This window comes from Gymnoscopelus braueri, assembly GCF_963280865.1.
Source record: "Gymnoscopelus braueri genome assembly, chromosome: 11".
NCBI classification, from domain to species: Eukaryota; Metazoa; Chordata; class Actinopteri; order Myctophiformes; family Myctophidae; genus Gymnoscopelus; species Gymnoscopelus braueri.
Window position 1 is genome coordinate 50319874 of NC_137613.1, and position 18806 is coordinate 50338679.

The following is an 18806-nucleotide window of genomic DNA, read 5'->3' on the forward strand; positions in this document are numbered from 1 at the left end:
TAGAATCGTCTCATATAAGAATTGTGGTCCAAAAATAAACACAGCGTGTCGGCGTTATTGTCAGGGAGGAGGTTCTGTATCGTTTATGATAGTCAGTCACTTATATTTGATACAGTCTGTTTCTGGCGAAAATGTAACTAATTCGGCGGAAGTAACATTAGCGTTTTCTCACCGTCAGTTGATGCTTCATATCCATAAGAGTCAACACGCCGGGGTCATTTGTTTATTTTTGGAACACAGTTCTTATTTGACGCGATATTAAATACGTCTATGGGATTCAGAACGGGGGTGGAAAACTGCGAACCAGGTAGACAAACAAAGGATGTGTAAATTACGTCAGACTTCGGCGGTCTATAGGAGTATATTATCAGTAGCCCAGAATTATTGTAACACAACACACATTGCTCCATTGTAAACGGCCGGCAGACGCATTTTCACAGGAGATAAAGAAAGAAAATAAAGAGCTTTTTAAAAGGCAGCTTTGAGCTGTAGAGAATCTGCAAATACTTGACTTTAGCAACACAATGTAGCAATGTAGGTATAAGCAACTGGCAGTGCCACACAATGTGCTTTGTGTGGAATGTATAAAGATATTCTGAACGGTGCTATCCTGGAGTACTGTTGTCTTGCAAAAAAAAAGGTTGCACAGCACGGACACCAATCCCTGTTCAGCATTATTATTATTATTATTATTATTATCGAAACAGTCTTATGGCAAAGAATCTAAACGGTACATTTACAAAAGCAGGCCTAGATTGCACCATCTGCGCCGCAGGACTCTCAAATATGTCACACAGATCTTCAGCTACTGGCGATTAACCACTTAAACCCTATATGGTTGACCGGCGTCCCTCAGGGCTCTATACTAGCGTGCTTTCTGTTATTGTGGGCAAAGCTTTCGCTGAGAATAGCCGATTGACAAGCTCACAATGAGCTTGTTGATCTGCTGTTTTCTGCGAAAGCTTTCCCCACAATTCGGATGCTGGGATTTAAGTGGTTAAGACCAAAGAGGAAGCCCCGCCCCCGGGCTTGCACAGAATCCCCTGGCCCTATAATATCACACATTGTATTATTATTATTATTATTTACAATTCCACCAGAAAGCTTAAAACCACTATTATAGGCCACTAAAGGACATCTCCGCCCCGATCACTGCCACGGTGAAGTCAGACAGATTATTATGAAAACAGAAATCAGCAGGAAAATGCGAGGAAATAAGCACAGAACGGTTTGACCTGTTGATCTTCCGTTGCCGAGTCTCCATCAGTTGGACCGAATACAATACAAAAGTCTTAACGCGCAATGATACTTTGGTAGAGGTTTGGGTTGTGTAGATTTCTTGTCATGATGATGCAACTCCAATTATTGGCGAGATGTATTGATCCGTTGATTAGAATCCAAAAATATCTAGCTCTCAAAGTCACTCTTTTAGCACATGAATAAATGCAAATAAATCAGATTCTGGCAATATATAACATCACAAAACCCATAAGCCTATGTATGAGTTTTCTGTTACTCTTTGTCCAGCACCAGCGACCAACTGGATGTGAGTGACCTTCACTTTTTGAACTAACTACCAAACCTCTGCCAAAGTGTCCTTTCGCCTTAAGCCCAATTCATGTTCATTCACCTGACGGCATAGAGCACCAAAAACAGCGGGCCTACGAGGTCACAACTCGCCGTGGATGAGCTTGTAGGTCTGCTTTTTTTCCGGCCCGCGATACCGCTGTGCGACAGAGCAGAATTATCTGCCAGGCATCGACAGCGTGCGTCTGTTCATTGTAGTGTATGTAGGTGATCAATCCAAACGTCTCCGTGTACAGTTTCTGCCCGAAGGGCTAGGCAATTTGGAAAATATCGCTAAGTTTTTTTTGCGAAAATAGCCAATCTAAAAGCATCGCGACACATTGTGATCTTTTCGATCACCTGCTTTTAAACAAGCTTTTAGATCGGTTGCTATTTCCCAAAATAATTTAATTTAATCAAATTATAAATTAAGGCTTTAAACGACGAACACCAGAAAAGGACAACAACACACTTGCCATATCATAATCTCCAACATCCCAGTCAGTATATCTAGTGTCATATCAATATAATATTGATATATCCTCCAGGAATTGTCCCTCTGTGTCTGTCATCGTAGTGTAGTGGGCAGGTGGCTCCATCCGTCCATTAAGCCAGTGGTTCTCAAACCTTTTTGGCTCAGGGAGCGCCTGTAAATAACTTTTTTTCATCCTGAATTACATTGTTGCTTTATAGAACCCATCCATTTATGTCATATTACCGTACGTTTTTTTTTAAATCTTTGCCCCCAAGATAAGAGTATGTCACAAGGAAAACTTGATAGAATATCGGTTTCCATTAGGCCAGATTGAAAATAAATTTACACTTGACATTTAACCACTTGAACCCCAGCATCCCTATTCTGGGGGGTAACATTCGCCCAAAATAGCAGATTGCAACGCGTTGCGTGCTTGTAGATGCTATTTTAGGCGAAGATATTTGGCGTAAATGGAAACAGAACGCACCGAGTACAGTGCCACTCAGGTCAAGTACAGAGGGTCTAAGTGGTTAAACTGAAGTGATATTCATAAATTCCAAAGACTACCAAAGTATTCTGCGGCAAACCCTGGACTTGCGTCAAGGCCGCGGCACCCACTTCGAGAACCACTGCGTTAAACCCTGACACCGCGCTCCTTACAGTCAGCTCCCCTCTGTCCGACTGTCTCTGTCCATCACTGTCCCTCGCCAGCTGCCGTGCTGCAAACATGGCCGCCGGTAGGTAGGCACGCACCACACACACACCATCAGTCTTTCGTAGATTGCCGTTCCGTCCTTTCTCTTCAACAGTTCATCTCGGGTCATCATCTTCTTCTTCTTCGCAGGCCTCCCCGGAGGTGTGTAAAGGCGTCCCTAGGATCCCTTTGTATCGTCCGAGCTCTCCGGCGGAGCCGGGGGCCCCTCTGCCGTCGTGGTGGGGGACTGGGCCCCTGATCCGGGACCATCTGTATATACACAAACAAACCCAAAAAAAGGAGCCAGAATGTTGAACCACGTTGATTCATGGTGTGTGTCCCCATCTTGGGCACATTTTCATAAGAAGATTATCAGGCCGCACAGGACTTCTTATGTTGTGCTTATCAGAGCAATGGTCACCGAGTTATGGCCATTTGAAATGTTAAACACTGCTTGGTTAAACCCTGAGGAAGACAACATTGTCGAAACGTTGGTTTCCTGTACCTTTTAATAAACTTTTGTATAGTGGCTAAGAGCTGTACGGCCTCATCTTTTTCAACACACACTGCTGTTGTGCCTCAAATGTGTGCAATCTTGTTTTTTCTATTCTCATGGCAGACCCCTGAACAATGTTTGTGGCACGTTTGGTGCGGATTGGAACAACGGTTTGTCCGTGGCCCCTAGGAGCCACATATGGCTCCTAGGAGCCACATATGGCCCCTGCCTGGTGTGACTATTTTCATGGCAGACACCTGAATAGTGTATGTGCCAAGTTTGGTGCGGATCGGAGCAACGGTGCGCCTCGCCAGTCCAGATGTCACGTTTGTTCCGCCCACCGTCTTGGCAATTTTAATGTGAAATAAGATCACATCGAGTTGCTGTTGCATTGCTCCACCCGGCCCTGATGATTGTAGCAAAACCCTGTATTGTGTGATTGCAGCATTCAGGCATTTAAAAATATTAAATGTGTGTGCATGTAATGTAAGATGCCATTCAGTATTTGTCACTGTAGATTTATTTGCACAAACGTGAAATTTGTCCTCTTTTGTCCTCTTATTTATTTTTTATTTTTTATATTTTCTTATTTTACCCATCCTAAAATCATTAGGAACAGTGAGCAGCCATTGTGCACCCCTAATTGCTCGGGGAGCAATTAGGGGTTAAGAGTCTTGCTCAGGGACACAAATCGAAAACACAAATCGCTGGCGTGGTCTAGAATCGTACCTCGCCAGGGGCTCTGGCTCCCCAGGCGGGCTCACTAACCACTGGCCGCCCCCAAAATATTATTTCCGATGGATTCTCCTTCAGTGTGTGATGCTACTAAATTTCAAAATCGTTTAAGATTTTAAAACTCCTGCAGTGTGAGCCCACCTTCAGAGAATAAGTGAAATTTAGAGAGTAAAGGTACGCGCACACTACAAGATCATCAGGGTATTTGGGGTAGAAATCGGCCCTCCCGATGTTTGGGATTGGGAGCGACGATCAGGCAAGATCCTGTAATTATCCTAAAGACTTCCATCTTGAGGATGGGAGTCGTTTTTCTCAGTACAGTACAGTAGTGGTTCACAAACTGTGGGTCGGGACCTCCAGGGCGGTCCCCAAATGATTTAGGGGGGTCCCCAGATAGCTTAATGTGCAACATTGTTTTCTCACTCAACAGTAAACAAACCAACATACAGTATAAGTGTATACAGGTCCATTTCTAAAGAGACAATTTAAGGACTTTTAAGACCTTTTTAATACCTGTAATACTGCAGCTAAAGTAATCAACTAACTGCAATATAAAACGCGAGGCGTATAGATCAGCTATTTTCACAATAGTTTTTGTTCAGAAAGGTCTGATAACCACTGCAGTACAGTATACAGTACAGTATGCAGTACAGTACATGCACAGCCATGGTGAGCATATGGTACAAAGACCTCGCTGTACCTTTGAGGTTGAGTTCGGCCAGTTTGAGAGGCAGGTCGGTGGGGTTGACCCCCGCTGGAGAGCCCAGGATGTCTGGCAGGGCGTTCCTTCGACCCGAGCGCCCCGACGATGCAAAGTCCAGCACAGGCTCCACCTCGGTCATGTCAGGAACCAATCACCAGGCTGGGAGAGGACACACCCATTTCATTAATGAGAAAATACATTAGTATCACACAAACACACACACACACACACACACACACACACACACACACACACACACACACACACACATTAGATCAGCTTTACACACATTATGAACCAGATGCTCACGTAGGACATAGAAAAACAGAAAGGTGTTTTTGTTTTCCATTGCATTACAGTGTATATGTATTATTATACTTGTGCGGGCATCAGCATTTTAGAACATTTTCACTATTTCCCCCCCACAAAATTTGCAATACCACACAGTAGAAATACTCTGTTAGGGCGCGCTCCCACCAAAACATGGTCGGCTAGCGTTAAACGCAGGTTGTGCGCGGCCACAGTTTTTTGCAGCCAGCGGATTCTAAAAAACGGGAGTGACGCGCCTGTCACTCACTTTCAAGACCCTCCCCGTAGCCCGCACCGCCTTCTGCCTTCCGCCTTCGACTCACCCGATTGGACAGAGGAGGAAAATCTGCTCCTGCCTCCAGCAGTTTTATGCTTCAAATGGACAAGTCGTGTAGAGCGGATAAACGCAAGGTCTGCGTGACATGCGGAAAGATCTGCTCTTGCGTGAATCCACGCATTTACATTGACAAAGCATTGGCAGATTCTGCCCCAGAGGTAAAATAAAAGTGCGGTGGGAGCGCGCCCTTACAAATAAAAGTCCTGTATAAAAATTTTGCTCTAGTGTAATTACTTGAGTAAAATTGCAAGGTCAGATTAAGTAATAAAGTACTCATTATGCAGAATGGTCCAGTTTGTCCCAAGTTTTTCCAAGAAAAATCTAAATGTGTCAGAATCCTTAGAAAATAGCAGATCTACAAGCCATTTCTAACCCCAACTCTGAGGCAGAAAATAGCCGATCTACAAGCTCACGTGTCGTGGCGCTCTCAAGTATAAATCAGGCAAAACTCTAACCCTAATCCCAACCGGAATCTTTTTAGAATTTTAAGCCTACCCCAAAAATATTTTTGACCATATATCAACCATTTATCTTGTGAGGACCAGGTAAATGGTCCTTACAATGCCACACATACAGTAAGTACACAGTTTTTTATAGTGTATATTATTTTAAAGCTTTGCTTCTGGGGGTCCCTGGAACTAAATATTTTGAGATGGGGGTCTGCGGCCAAATACATATCATTTTTGTTGTTTGGTTGCTATATCAGTGGTGCGCCAACTATTTCCACGTCAAGGACCCCCAAAATTATATGTATTTAGCCGCGGACCCAGGGACCCCCCAGAAGCAAATATTGGCAGAAAAAAAAAATAGCAGATCTACAAGCTTGTATATCTATTTTTTAAAAGCCAAAGAAATCTTAAATGACCTGAATTGAGACAAAGGAAACAGGTTTGCAGTGACATTTATTGTCCACTAGAGGGAGTGCCTTTACAAAACATGCATGTACTGTGTGCAGAGGACAAAGCACCTGCTAGTTGTAAACAGTTTTTTACCCAGCAGCAATCAGGCTGCTTAACAAAAGCTAAGTCTGGTGACACTGCACAGACTGAACTGAATTGTGTTTAAAGGGACATTTATATAAGCACATTCGTGACTTTTTATTTATTATGCACTTCAGTCACATTATTGTATTATGTTGTAGATTAGTCATATAATGCACTTTATGCCTCTCCTCTCTCTCTATGAGATGACTCTCTATCTTATAAAACTGTAATGATGAACCTGCACAACAAAGAATTTCACCCACCTTACTTGTAATGTGACAATAAATAAAAGATTGATTCTGTCGGGTGGAAGTCCAAAACGATTACTTTTCAGGAAATGGAAAAATAGAACCTGTGTTCCAATGAGTGTTCATTTTGACAGCGAATATGTATTTAGTTTTAGTCATAGTCTTTTGAACAAGATTCTAGTTTTAGTTGACTAAATATCACAAGATTTTAGTCTAACTAAATCTACAGTTGATTTAGTTGACTAAAATGTTAACGTTTTTTTCTGCGGCCCGTGATGGCGTTTCGCTGCAGCGCTTTCACAAGCTCTTCAGTAGGACCTCCTGGTAATCAGAAGGTCGCCGGTTCGCCCGGGCGCTCATAACCATCTGAGCAACCATCACACACACTACTGACCTGACCATGAGATCAGACAGATACAGCCCCCATTTCAACCATAAATCCTTTCTGTAGTGTGTGTGTGTGTGTGTGTGTGTGTGTGTGTGTGTGTGTGTGTGTGTGTGTGTGTGTGTGTGTGTGTGTGAGATCTCATGAGTCGCTCAGGGCCACAACAGTGACACACACAATTACATCACCTGCCACACAGTATCTCACACATGCGCGCACACACACAGCGAACCGCTGTTGCCATGACAACGAGAAAAATACACCTCTGGCGGGCAAGCATGCGAGTTTGTGTCTGTGTGCGCGCACGTGCATGTTGTTGTCGAGCAAAGACCCATTTCTGGTCCCTCCGCTCCATAAGGGAGGAGACAACGGTCGTCACTGTGCCTTTACACACACACACACACACACACACACACACACACACACACACACACACACACACACACACACACACACACACACACACACACACACACACACACACACACACACACACACACACACACACACACACACACACACACACACACACACACACACACACACACACACCTGGTGTAGAGGGAAAAGGAGTACAGATGGTGGTTCATTTTCTTCATTTCACCTGAATTCATGTACAATTTACGATGCAGGCATTTAGCAGACGCTCTTATCCAGAGCGACAGTGTAGTGCCTCAAGAAACTACACATAAACCAAGAACGAAGCGTCGTCATCAGTGCTCTACATTAGGGCTGCAGGATATTAGAAGAAAACATGCAATATGCGATACATTTGTTGACTATTGTGATGATGACGATATGACTCGCGATAAGTAAACAAATACTGACGTATACAGGTTGTCTTTCAGCCTTAGGTTTGCTGCTAACATGGAACCCAGACAATGAAAAGCCTACTGTATGCACACAATGAAATGAAGAGAAATACATTGATTTACTGCATATTTCCATTCCAACAACGTGGTTTTGGTGAAAACATTGCACTGCTGTTGACAATATATAGCCTACCACCAACTTAGCAATACAGTTTCTCACTGCTCACCTTAAAACGTCTTCTAATCTAAACAAAAACATCCTTTATACCTGGATTTTGATTGATTTTGAAATGAATACAACTTTATAAAAATCTAAACACTCATTTGTTAAAATAAGTGTTAAATAACTATACTGTATATTCTCTGATAGTATTCATTGCTATACTGTAGGATGTTTGTTCAGTAACAGCCTAACAGGGGTCTCCCTGTCTCTCCAGCTCTTTAATAAACAGAAAATGCATTTTCAGGTCAGGATTAGTCCAGTCACAACTATTACATAATCGCCTAATCACAATTATTTGAGATAATCATAAATTATCTTTAACATAATCGTCAAATCTGGGCTTAAAGAATGGAATGAGGAAATGATTAAGATTACATCATACGAATATATGTTGGGTAGAGTGAATGGAGAAAAAAAGATGAAGGACACATGGGACAGATTTTGGATATATATGAACCTTCTCTGATATTGGGACAGCATTTATTTTGTATTTTGTTATTATTTTGTATTTTATTTTTTGGAATGGCTGTATTGTTGTTTTATGCTGTATGCTGATTTGTACCACTGGAGTTACATTTTGTATCATATTAAAAAACAAATAAACATTTGAATTACAAAAAAAAATAAAAAATCATTTCCATAAATGTTCTTTTTTATTTATTGTATCCCATAATGGTGTTAATAGCACATCTACAAGCTCAAAACACATCACAATGCAACATATTTTGTGCTTGTAGATCGGCCATTTCCACTATTATGGGTTATTTTGAAGAATAAAGTAATTCAATATTTGTTATTTGTCATATCTGCCCTGTGAATGGAGGACATTTGTCAACAGCCTATGCACCCTAGAGGAGCAAAGGGCTTGCGTCAAGTAAATCATATCTGCACCGTGCAACTTTTGTTTACGAAGACCAAAAGCCAAACATAAATGTAATTTGTAATCATAATGTTCCAATAATGTTAATCGCAATTAGAGTGACAATTTAAAGGTCAGGTAAAATTCCATAATCGTGACAGCCCTAGTAAGATACAAATTTTATCCAATCAGAGAACTCATACATAATACAAGATTAACAAGTGAAATTGGAAGTGATGACACAAAGAAATCAGCAGACCAAATTGGAACTGGAACAATATAAAATTGAAGCTGATAAATGGGTTCGGTCTCCTTGGGTGAAAATGTGCAGGCCACCTGAAAATGTATTTCCTGTTTATTAAAGAGCTGGAGAGATGGGGGAACTCCTCTTATTGAACAAACACTCTATAGCAATGATTACTATCAGAATATAGCGATTCAACCCCAAAATATCACTTACCCTACCTTTAAACAATATATTTTGCAATAATGATGTAACGTCTTTTGCGATATGTCTTTATTGCACATGTTGACAATGACATTGTGATGATGACGATACATTTTCAACATATTGTACAGCCCTACTCTACTGTAGATCTCACCCTGTGACTTGATTAGTGATGCTTCCCTTAACCCTTTGAGACCGGGAACGCATCTGTGTCATTTTAAGATTTCTTTGGCTATATAAAAATAGCAGATCTACAAGCTCATAGCGCAGCACCGAGTGCCGCTCTACGAGCTTGTAGATCTGCTATTTTTTTGAAAAATCGTGAAAATGTGTGCAAATCTTTAGTTTGAATATATATATATGCTTTTTTAAAGCGAAAGTTTTTAACTCAAATCTTTGTTTCTGGGGATTTTACAAATGTCTTCTAAATCCTTTTTTTTTCATTTTTTTCTTTTTTACTTATGTTGCTATATTATCAATGGTTTTCTAACTTTTTTCTTGTCAAGGACCCCCAAAATAATATGTATTTGTCTACCGTAATATATACAGGGTCCCCACACATTTTTAGCAATGAATTTCCAAAACTTTTCCAAAACTTTTCCAGAATATTTAGCCCAATTTCCAGGCCTATAAAACAATCATTCAGCGCAATAATGTGTCTCTTACTCCTATGTACAATGCCCAAAGATAGGCAGTGTAGCAAAAATAAAGCATAGAATATAAAATAGTACAATTTCATTCAACATTTCGTGCAAAATTAGGGCATAGTGACCCTGCGAGCGAAAATAGGAGGGGTGGACGACGTTGTTGCACGGTTCGTTGTCGCTCGCGGTAGGTCAGGACGGTCTCATTCAAAAACATGTATTTTAATGAGATTTCATCGTCCGCTCGCTTCGCGTCACGTCGCACGTCGGTGTTACACAGCCCGTTCGGCGAAAAACTACTTATGTTACATATTTTGTGTAATGTTATACATGTTTATGAAAATGTTTTGTATTTAAAAAAATCAATAGCCAAAAACAATGCATAGCCAAATATTTTTCCAGGACCCTTGATAAATTCCAGGACCTTTGATCAATTCCAAACCTTTTCCAGTACTGGATTTTTTAATTTTAAATTTCAAAATATTTCCAGGAATTTCATGACCGTGGGGACCCTGTATATAATAATAATATTTTGTTTCAGGGACCACCAGAAGCAAAGATTTTAGTTAAAAATGTATATAAAAGATTTGCACACATTTTCACGATTTTTCTAAAAAATAGCAGATCTGCAAGCTCGTAGTGCGGCACCGCGCTACAAGCTTGTATATCTGCTATTTTGAATAGCCAAATAAATCTTAAAATGACACACATGCGTTCCCTTCCCGGCCTCAAAGGGTTAATGTCACGTCGTCAACTTCCCTGATGAAAACGAGGCCAATGAAAACTCGGGAAGAATTTATTAACTGCAAAAGAAAACAAAAACACTGACACAGCTTTCTGTTTCCCTATGTCCTACTGAGCATCTGTACATGCTGTGCGTGTGTACCAGACATGTCCTTCCCAGGAGATTAAGGCAAGCATGTTTAGGATACAATGCAGTTCATTGAGTATATATCTGCTCTCAGTTCCGTGAATTCTCAGTTCTGTGAATCTCAGTTCTGTGAATTCAAGGGGGAATGAATCCTAGGCTGATTTTATCGTTTGTTTTCCTTTACTGCAAACATGTCCAGGGCCGTGGGAAGGTATTTTAAGTTAGGAGTGCTGTAGTAGGAAGTACATTTTTGCTTATTTTTTTAAATGAGGGGAGGGAGGGTGTCACTGCACGCAGGCACTGCGGACAGCAACACTGTTCTTAAATCATCCATGCCGTGATTAGAAAAATCTATCAAAAGCAGCGGAGACCACTGCTGCTGCTGTAAACATCATCTCTGGGGTCATGTGATCAAGATCTATGAGTTTTTTCATGATCCCATTCCAAACTTGTAGCTATGACCAAAGTTTGCGGGCCCTGGGTAGGCAACCCGGCCTGGCGGAGACCTGTGCTCAGAGGAGCACACTTTTCTCTTTTTTTGTAGAGACCTTTTCACAGTGAAAAAAAAAACATTTTGACACTCCTGATGTAGAGGTTAAAACTGCAGAAGGGTAGGCTAAGCAACACAGCTGGAGCTAATCAAATTGATCATTGTGTTAGATGTATGTCAGAGTGTAGACGAGAGAGTTGCGTCACGCTTTGATCTCGCCGCAAAGCGGGATGTTTGCCTCCTGTAGTTCCAAACATTGGAACTTCCTCATTGAGATGGACAGGGAACTTCCGCATTCCATTCTTACAATGGGAGTCAACGCTAGTGTCGTCACTCTCATAGTTCTATCACGCTGATGTACGTGTGCCCAGAGCCAATGTGCAAGCTTAGACAGCAGACACAATGCATATTGACACACCCTCAATCTAACACACCCGGACTTAAGCCCTATTTTATACAGAATCGCACAACTGTTGTGCAACTAAAATTGTGAAAATATTCCACGATCTTTGAAAGTTTGTGAAAATATTTGGAGATTTTTGCCTATAATGACATGCCCAAAATAGGGATTGATTATTTGTTGATTGTTTTATTAAAATGTACGTAATTAAAAACATGTTAATTGATTTTCATTAATCAATTAAATCAGTTAGTTTGATAAACTGTCGATTAATATATTCCATATCTATATCCAGCCGGTATAGAGCTACCGCTTGTAACAATGGCCCTGTTCCCATAGCAGCCAGCGGGTACACATTACACTTCAGGATTAATTGCGGGGGGGAGGGCGGGTTCTGTCAAATAAACTAATCACAGGGATGGGGAGGACAGTGGGTGGGGGTCTAAAAAAAGAAGCACGTAATCCCCCCCCCTGACATCATGTATTTGTTCACCTCAAAACTTGAGACTCAGGCTCTGTGTAAACATGATTTCCTCTGCAGCCTTTATTACAGGCGCTGTTCCATCCTAATCCCCCATCCCCCACACACACACACACACACACACACACACACACACACACACACACACACACACACACACACACACACACACACACACACACACACACACACACACACACACACACACACACACACACACACACACACACACACACACACACACACACACACACACACACACACACACAACCCGGCTTTACGAGTTTAGGGATGATGATACTCCACACAAGAGGATGACACGCACGCACGCGTGCTTGTGCAGCCTGATCACATGCTCCTGGTGCATGTAAGCTTTGCCGTTAGGCTGGCTACAAAGTCTGGCATATATATATATATGTGTATGCAGTCTATGCACGCACGTGCGCACACACGCACACACAGAGAGAGAGAGAGAGTGAGAGATTATAGTTTCCTAGACAGCTGAATTTTCTTGCATGGAAATCAGGTGACCTTCTATTGGGATGAGCTCATGGTGTGTGCAGGCTGGTGATTAGTGAAGCCTGTCTGTGAGGCTCTGTGTCAGTGGTTCTCAACCTGTGGGTCGCTTTTAACAACATAATAGCATAATATGTAACGGTGGTTTTCAACCCATTTCATATCAAGGACCGTTATTTATTCTGCATTTGAGCCACGGACCACCGTTTGATGAGATTTAGCCTCTCAGACTCAAGACTTAATATTGTGTTATCGTTGGAGAAGATCTTGTCCACAATTCCATGCTGTATTGATGTTGGTACCATAGGAGAGATTACAGGCAAACGTTGATCGAAATAACAATTATTCTACATTAAGTAATGCAGATGTTTAACAATCATTTAACTCTTGAGAGCGTAAAATGCAATTTGGTTTCATTTTACGCTCTCAAGAGTTAAAGATCTATATAAGGGTCCATTTGGTTAGCAACTCTGCATCATTTAGCTGGGGACTACCTGGAATCCCTTCAAGGACCACTGGTGGTCCCCGGACCACTGGTTGAGAACCACTGACATATACCATTGATAAATGAATACCATGGTATTTTTTTCTTTACAACTAGCAATATTGAAGAAGAAAAAAAGAGAAAAAAAGTATACTATGTTAGTTCCATTGATCCACGCCGGAACACAAACAATTGATTGATCATTAAAAATAAACATGCTCTGGAAATGCGTGCGGCCCACCCGTCTGACCATTGGGTGGGCCGCGAACGATTTCAAAGATTTTCAAGTGGGCCCTGATCGGGGCTCTGTGAGGCTCTCTCAGCCTCCGTCCCAATTTACACCTTGTTGCACAGAGGAGCTGTAGAGATGGAGACACTTCTCTGCCTCCTCTCAGGATGTCTGGGTGCTCCTGCTGTTAGATTGATGACAAGCACAGAGCACTGTGGCTCCTTCAGGCCATGCGAGGCTGTGTTGAGTGCTGCCTGCCTGCATCTCTCACTAACACTGTGTGTGTGTGTGTCTCTCTCTCTCTCTCTCTCTCCGTCTAGCCTCAGTACCCAGGCTTTTTTTACTCTGTCCGTCCGTCTCTCTCAAGCTCCGTCCGTCCGTCCGTCCGTCCGTCCCTCCCTCTCCCTCTCCCTCTCCCTCTCTCTCTCCCTCTCTCTCTCTGTCCATTGTGCTGAAACACCCATTCCCACATGGTGAGACCCTTAGGTGAGAGAAAGTCTGTCTCTCTGAATAGAATCCTCTGCCCCGTATTGCAGAGAACCGGTGTGAAGAGCTGTTTTAAAGGATAGGGACCTTATTATGGTGTGGCATTAAAAAGCGAGCCCTGCATTGAATGTGAAGGTTTCGGAAAAGTCTCTTACAGATCGACAGATGTCAGATCTAGCGTTCTATTTATTTATTCTTAACATACATCTGATAGGTCGGGGAGAAAGTAAGTAGCATTCATACTGTACATGAACATAATGTGACGACCATGAAGAGTGTGGAGAGACAGAGGACGGCGACCCGGGGTGGAGAGGGTTGGCAGCCCAAACCACTTCTTCCGTGAGGAAGAACCAAAAGCTACAGGCAGCGGTGAAACCTGCAGGGAGGGTTTAATCCATCAAGGCAGAGTGCGATGTTTGTGCCCAGCAGCAACGATGACGACGCAACGCACAGAAAAGCCCCGACTTCTGGTTAGAGTAGACGAAGGAGGAGCCAGGCCCGGAGGCAATCCACAGTGCCTAGAGTCTAGGCACTGTGTCTAGGCATTATGTTTTTTTTGTGCCAAGGCACACCTGGCATAGCCAAAAAATCCCAGGGCACACCTAGATATACGGTGTATATATATATATATATATATATATAATTATATATATATACGGTACTAGGGGTGTGCTGATACACTAATTTCACGAGAAAAAAAGCAAATGCAAACAAATATTTCTGTTTTTGCATTATTCAGACATGCAAACTTGTAGCTTTTCAGCTTCCACTAGCCGTTTTGAATCCAAATAGGGCAATAGTGTGACACCTGACCCGAAAAAAACAGCATGTTGTCACCCTTTTCACCTCGGGGCTGTTTGCATGCCTGATTATTATTATTGTTAAAAAAAAAAACCTTCTTCAAACGGCGCGGCACACCTCAGCAGTAGCCCCGGCCCAAAATTGGGACGTTTGCCAGGGTTGATATGCACTGGCCTAGACCATTGGTTCTCAAAGTGGGGTCCGGGGACCCCCAGGGGTCCTTGGGGGGGTACCAGGGGGTCCCCAGCAAAAGTAGTTAACATAGCGTCACAATCATTTGAACTATTATTTTATACTTTAGCTATTCAAAAATAGCATATATGCAAGCTCATAGCGCGGCACAGACTGCCGTGCTATGAGCTTACAAGTAGATCGGCTAACATTTTTAACACAAATCTTTGCTTCTGGGGGTCCCTGGAACAGCATATTTTCAGGTGGGGGTCCGCAGCCTCAAGTTTGAGAACCACTGGCCTAGACTATAGGCACTGTGGGTTGCCTCCGGGCCTGGGGTGGCTCTAGGCCCGGGCCTAGAGCCTTCTAGTGTCGCCAACACCAGCTGCAACATCTCAACTAACCTGGCCTGGCATCAGCCGGACTGATGGCGCAGATTCACGTATTCCGTTCACACATGCCATGTGTGAGTGAATCCGTGTTGTCGGTCTGGCTAGTGCCAGGCTAACTCTAACCCCTAATTAGCACTGTCTCTAAATACCCCTCAAGAGACAGTGGGGGCAGTACACTTACAGTAGCATGCAACTTGGACACAGGCCGGGGTCTGATCAGCCTCGGTCGGGTCGCCTGGAGGAGGGTGTCTGTTGCAACACCCGAAACACCCAGTGACTCCAGGTAATGTGTCCAAGTTTGTGCATCAGTTGATGTTTTATTAACTAACATTATAATATTTTTATTTGCCAACTATTTTACACATTGGCACTACTGATTGAAGGAAACATATTATTTGTGGTTTAATTACAGGCCAGGGTATACGGTATATAAATAGCCCAGGTAGTAATTAGTGTCATTAACAAGCGGTTCATCACTGATGAGGGAAGGGAAGATGCAGACCTGTGAACGCTGCGTTCTTTTCTGTCACGCTGTCTTTGAACGACCCTTGACCTCTGGGGCTATTCTTCTATCAAAAGGCTTTCATAACGGCGGGTTGTGTAACGCAGCTCTCAAACTTTTTTTTCAAGACGAAAAAAAGAGGCAAAATCTGATGTCTCCCAGGACCCACACAATTTGTGGAAATAGCAAATCTGCCGTTTTCACTACTTCTAAAAAGTTGTTTATGGAATGTCCTAGATTTTGATGAAATGTAATTACATTATTTAGAAATATGTTTGACTTTCTGAAAATGTTTTTTTGTACAACATCTCTCTTCACATCACTATTAGCCCAGGGTAACAGCAACACTTCCCTAAATAACAAATAATACACACTTGCCTATTCACCACTTAAAACCTACACTCAGTTGACCGGGGTCCCCCAGGGATCTATAATAGGTTGTCTAGTATTTCTCTCTACACCAAATCTCTTTGCCAAAAATAGCCAATCTACAAGCTTGTGTTGCATTGCGACGCAATGTGAGCTTGTAGATAATCAATTGAATAATCACTATGGAAGTGATCGTACTTGCAGCTCTATTATCTTTCATTCATAGCATCATATCGTTGGTATCGGGCAGAAACATATCTCCATATTTCATCTTTTTATGTTTTTTTGGTAAATGAATGTCCTACTTCATCATACAAGAGTGTCTTGAATGACGATGCAAAACTAAACTTTGTATTAACTGGACAATTACTTTTAGAGGACAATGATATGTTTGTGATGACGACGTTGCGATGTCATTGCACGATGACGCTACTCAAACTTAATGGCCATTTGGCAAATAAACATCTTTTGAAATTGTAATTGATCTCGGTTTGATTTGTTTGTCAGTACTATGACATCAGTCATCCATATTAGGGCATATTGAGAGAAAGTCCACAGACCCCCATCTGAAAATATTTTGTGCCAAGGACACTCCCCCATACAAGATTTGTGTCGTTAAAATGTGGGTTAAAGTGGTTTTCTGGGGACCGCCTGTGTGTGTGCGATCATGTGGCCTAATCACTTCTTTTGGGCTTGTTTTCGTAGACCTCACCACCGCTTGCATCTCTTGCACAATCTGGCAACACTAGGCTCTGTCCTTCCGTGGGAAGCACACTAATTGACAGTCCCCATTGAAAAGCCATTTAAATGATAATTGTAGCACTCGACTCCTCCTCTGACAGGCTCTCAACTAAATGAGCTCTTCAGATGCTCGGACAAAAACATTTCTCCGCACGCACGCACACACGCAAGCACAGGCGCACGCGCACACACACACACACACACACACACACACACACACACACACACACACACACACACACACACACACACACACACACACACACACACACACACACACACACACACACACACACACACACACACACACACACACACACACACACACACACACACACACACACACACACACACACACACACACACACACACGGCAGGTCTGTCACAATATGAATTTTTGCTTGACGATTAATTGTCACAAATTATTGTGATTAACAATTTAATTGTGTGACGTTGGCACATTATGAATAAAAATGACATTTCTTTTTGGCTTTTAGGCTCCGTAAACAAAAGTTGCACAGGGCAGATGTGACGATCTAGCATACATATTTAAATGCTTTCCAAAAAACATAAATAGTGGAAATAGCCAATCTACAAGCTCACAACACGTCACATTGCGACACGTTTTGAGTCCCTGCTATTTCCACAATTTTTTAAAAGGTTATACAAAAGATAATTGTGATTATCTCAAATAATTGCAATTGACAGGCCATGCTTTAGGATGGCGATTTTGTGAAAAGGCATCTTTATAACCATAAAGCCAACAAAAAAAAAGCTTGTGAGCTTGTATCTGTCGGTGCATGACACCAACTAAGTCAAATAGGCATAACTCCAAACATGAATTCTAAAACTCACCTCTAAATGTCTAATCCTAACCTTAACCCCAAGCTGAGAAAAATACTAATTATTTAAACATTTTCCAACATGAAAAAAAAAGCTGATCTAGAAGCTTGCAGTGTGTCACTTGTAGATCTGCTATTTTTGAATAGCCAACATAGAAATGTCTAATCCTAACCGTAACCCCAAGCTGACTCTAATAACACAAAACCTCAAAACATTTCCTTGTGAGAACCAGGAAAATGACAAGTATAGTAACACAAGTGTACACACACACATGCACACACGACAAAATAGCCTGTGAGTGGATTGAGTGAAAGAATCTGAATCTGAATAGAATTTCAACAGGTGTTGGATGAAAGAAATGATGTTAATTTACTGAATTATATTTCAGTAAATTTTATTTTATTATTAAAAAATATAGTCTATATATTTCATGATAATGTCAAACGTGCCAGAGCCTCCGCTCTCCCCCATTCCTGGCAGAGTAGTTTCGGACAAGCGTATTGAGTGGCCCTGTCTTTCCCTATTTAGGACTGACCGTGGGTAGCTACCTGGGACGTAAGTCGGGGCTTGATCAACCCTGGCTGGGTCACCTGGGTGAGGGTGTATGTTGCGAGACCCGAAACATCCTATGACCCCAGGCTACAACACTGATGATACGTCCCAGGTGCATCCATGTGATGTTTTTTCGTTATAAAAACATAATAAATATTCACAATCTAATCTTTGAATTCAAATTGGTTTGAATAATTTTGGTGACTCATAAAGTGTCAGGGTGACATGCTCATTAATATGCTGCAGGAGATTTGTGCTATTGTACATGGTACTGCACAGAGGACAAGACAGCTAGAAGTAATGTTTGATAATAGTCTACCTTAATTCCCTGAAAATAGCTAAATATGTGTTTATTCCTTTGTTGGAGAAACCTTTTTTTTTTTAAGACAATGGATTCATGTGTGGTGTGGTCAGACAATTATAAACTGTAGGAAAAGATCAAAAACAGATCTGTTCAGAAGGATCCATTTGCTACAAAAACAAAGGAGGGCAGAACTGGACAAGTAAAGCTGGTTGAAAAATATTTTCACTGTTGAGAGAAAGTGTTTCAAAGTGTCCAAA

At 42.0% G+C, this 18806-nt stretch overlaps 1 protein-coding gene across 1 annotated transcript in view; it reads right to left on the reverse strand.

Annotated features, from left to right (window-relative positions):
• Positions 1 to 364: 364 nt before the first annotated feature.
• The window catches only part of pkib (protein kinase (cAMP-dependent, catalytic) inhibitor beta), a 30681-nt gene continuing 12239 nt past the window's right edge, over positions 365 to 18806 (reverse strand). Inside the window, exons 2-3 of the mRNA XM_080443295.1 lie at positions 4667 to 4828; positions 365 to 3005 (exon numbers count right to left, since the gene is read on the reverse strand). Of these exons, the coding sequence (XP_080299421.1) occupies positions 2914 to 3005; positions 4667 to 4808 (234 nt within the window). The 5' untranslated portion in view covers positions 4809 to 4828 and the 3' untranslated portion in view covers positions 365 to 2913. The remainder of the gene's footprint in view (positions 3006 to 4666; positions 4829 to 18806) is intronic.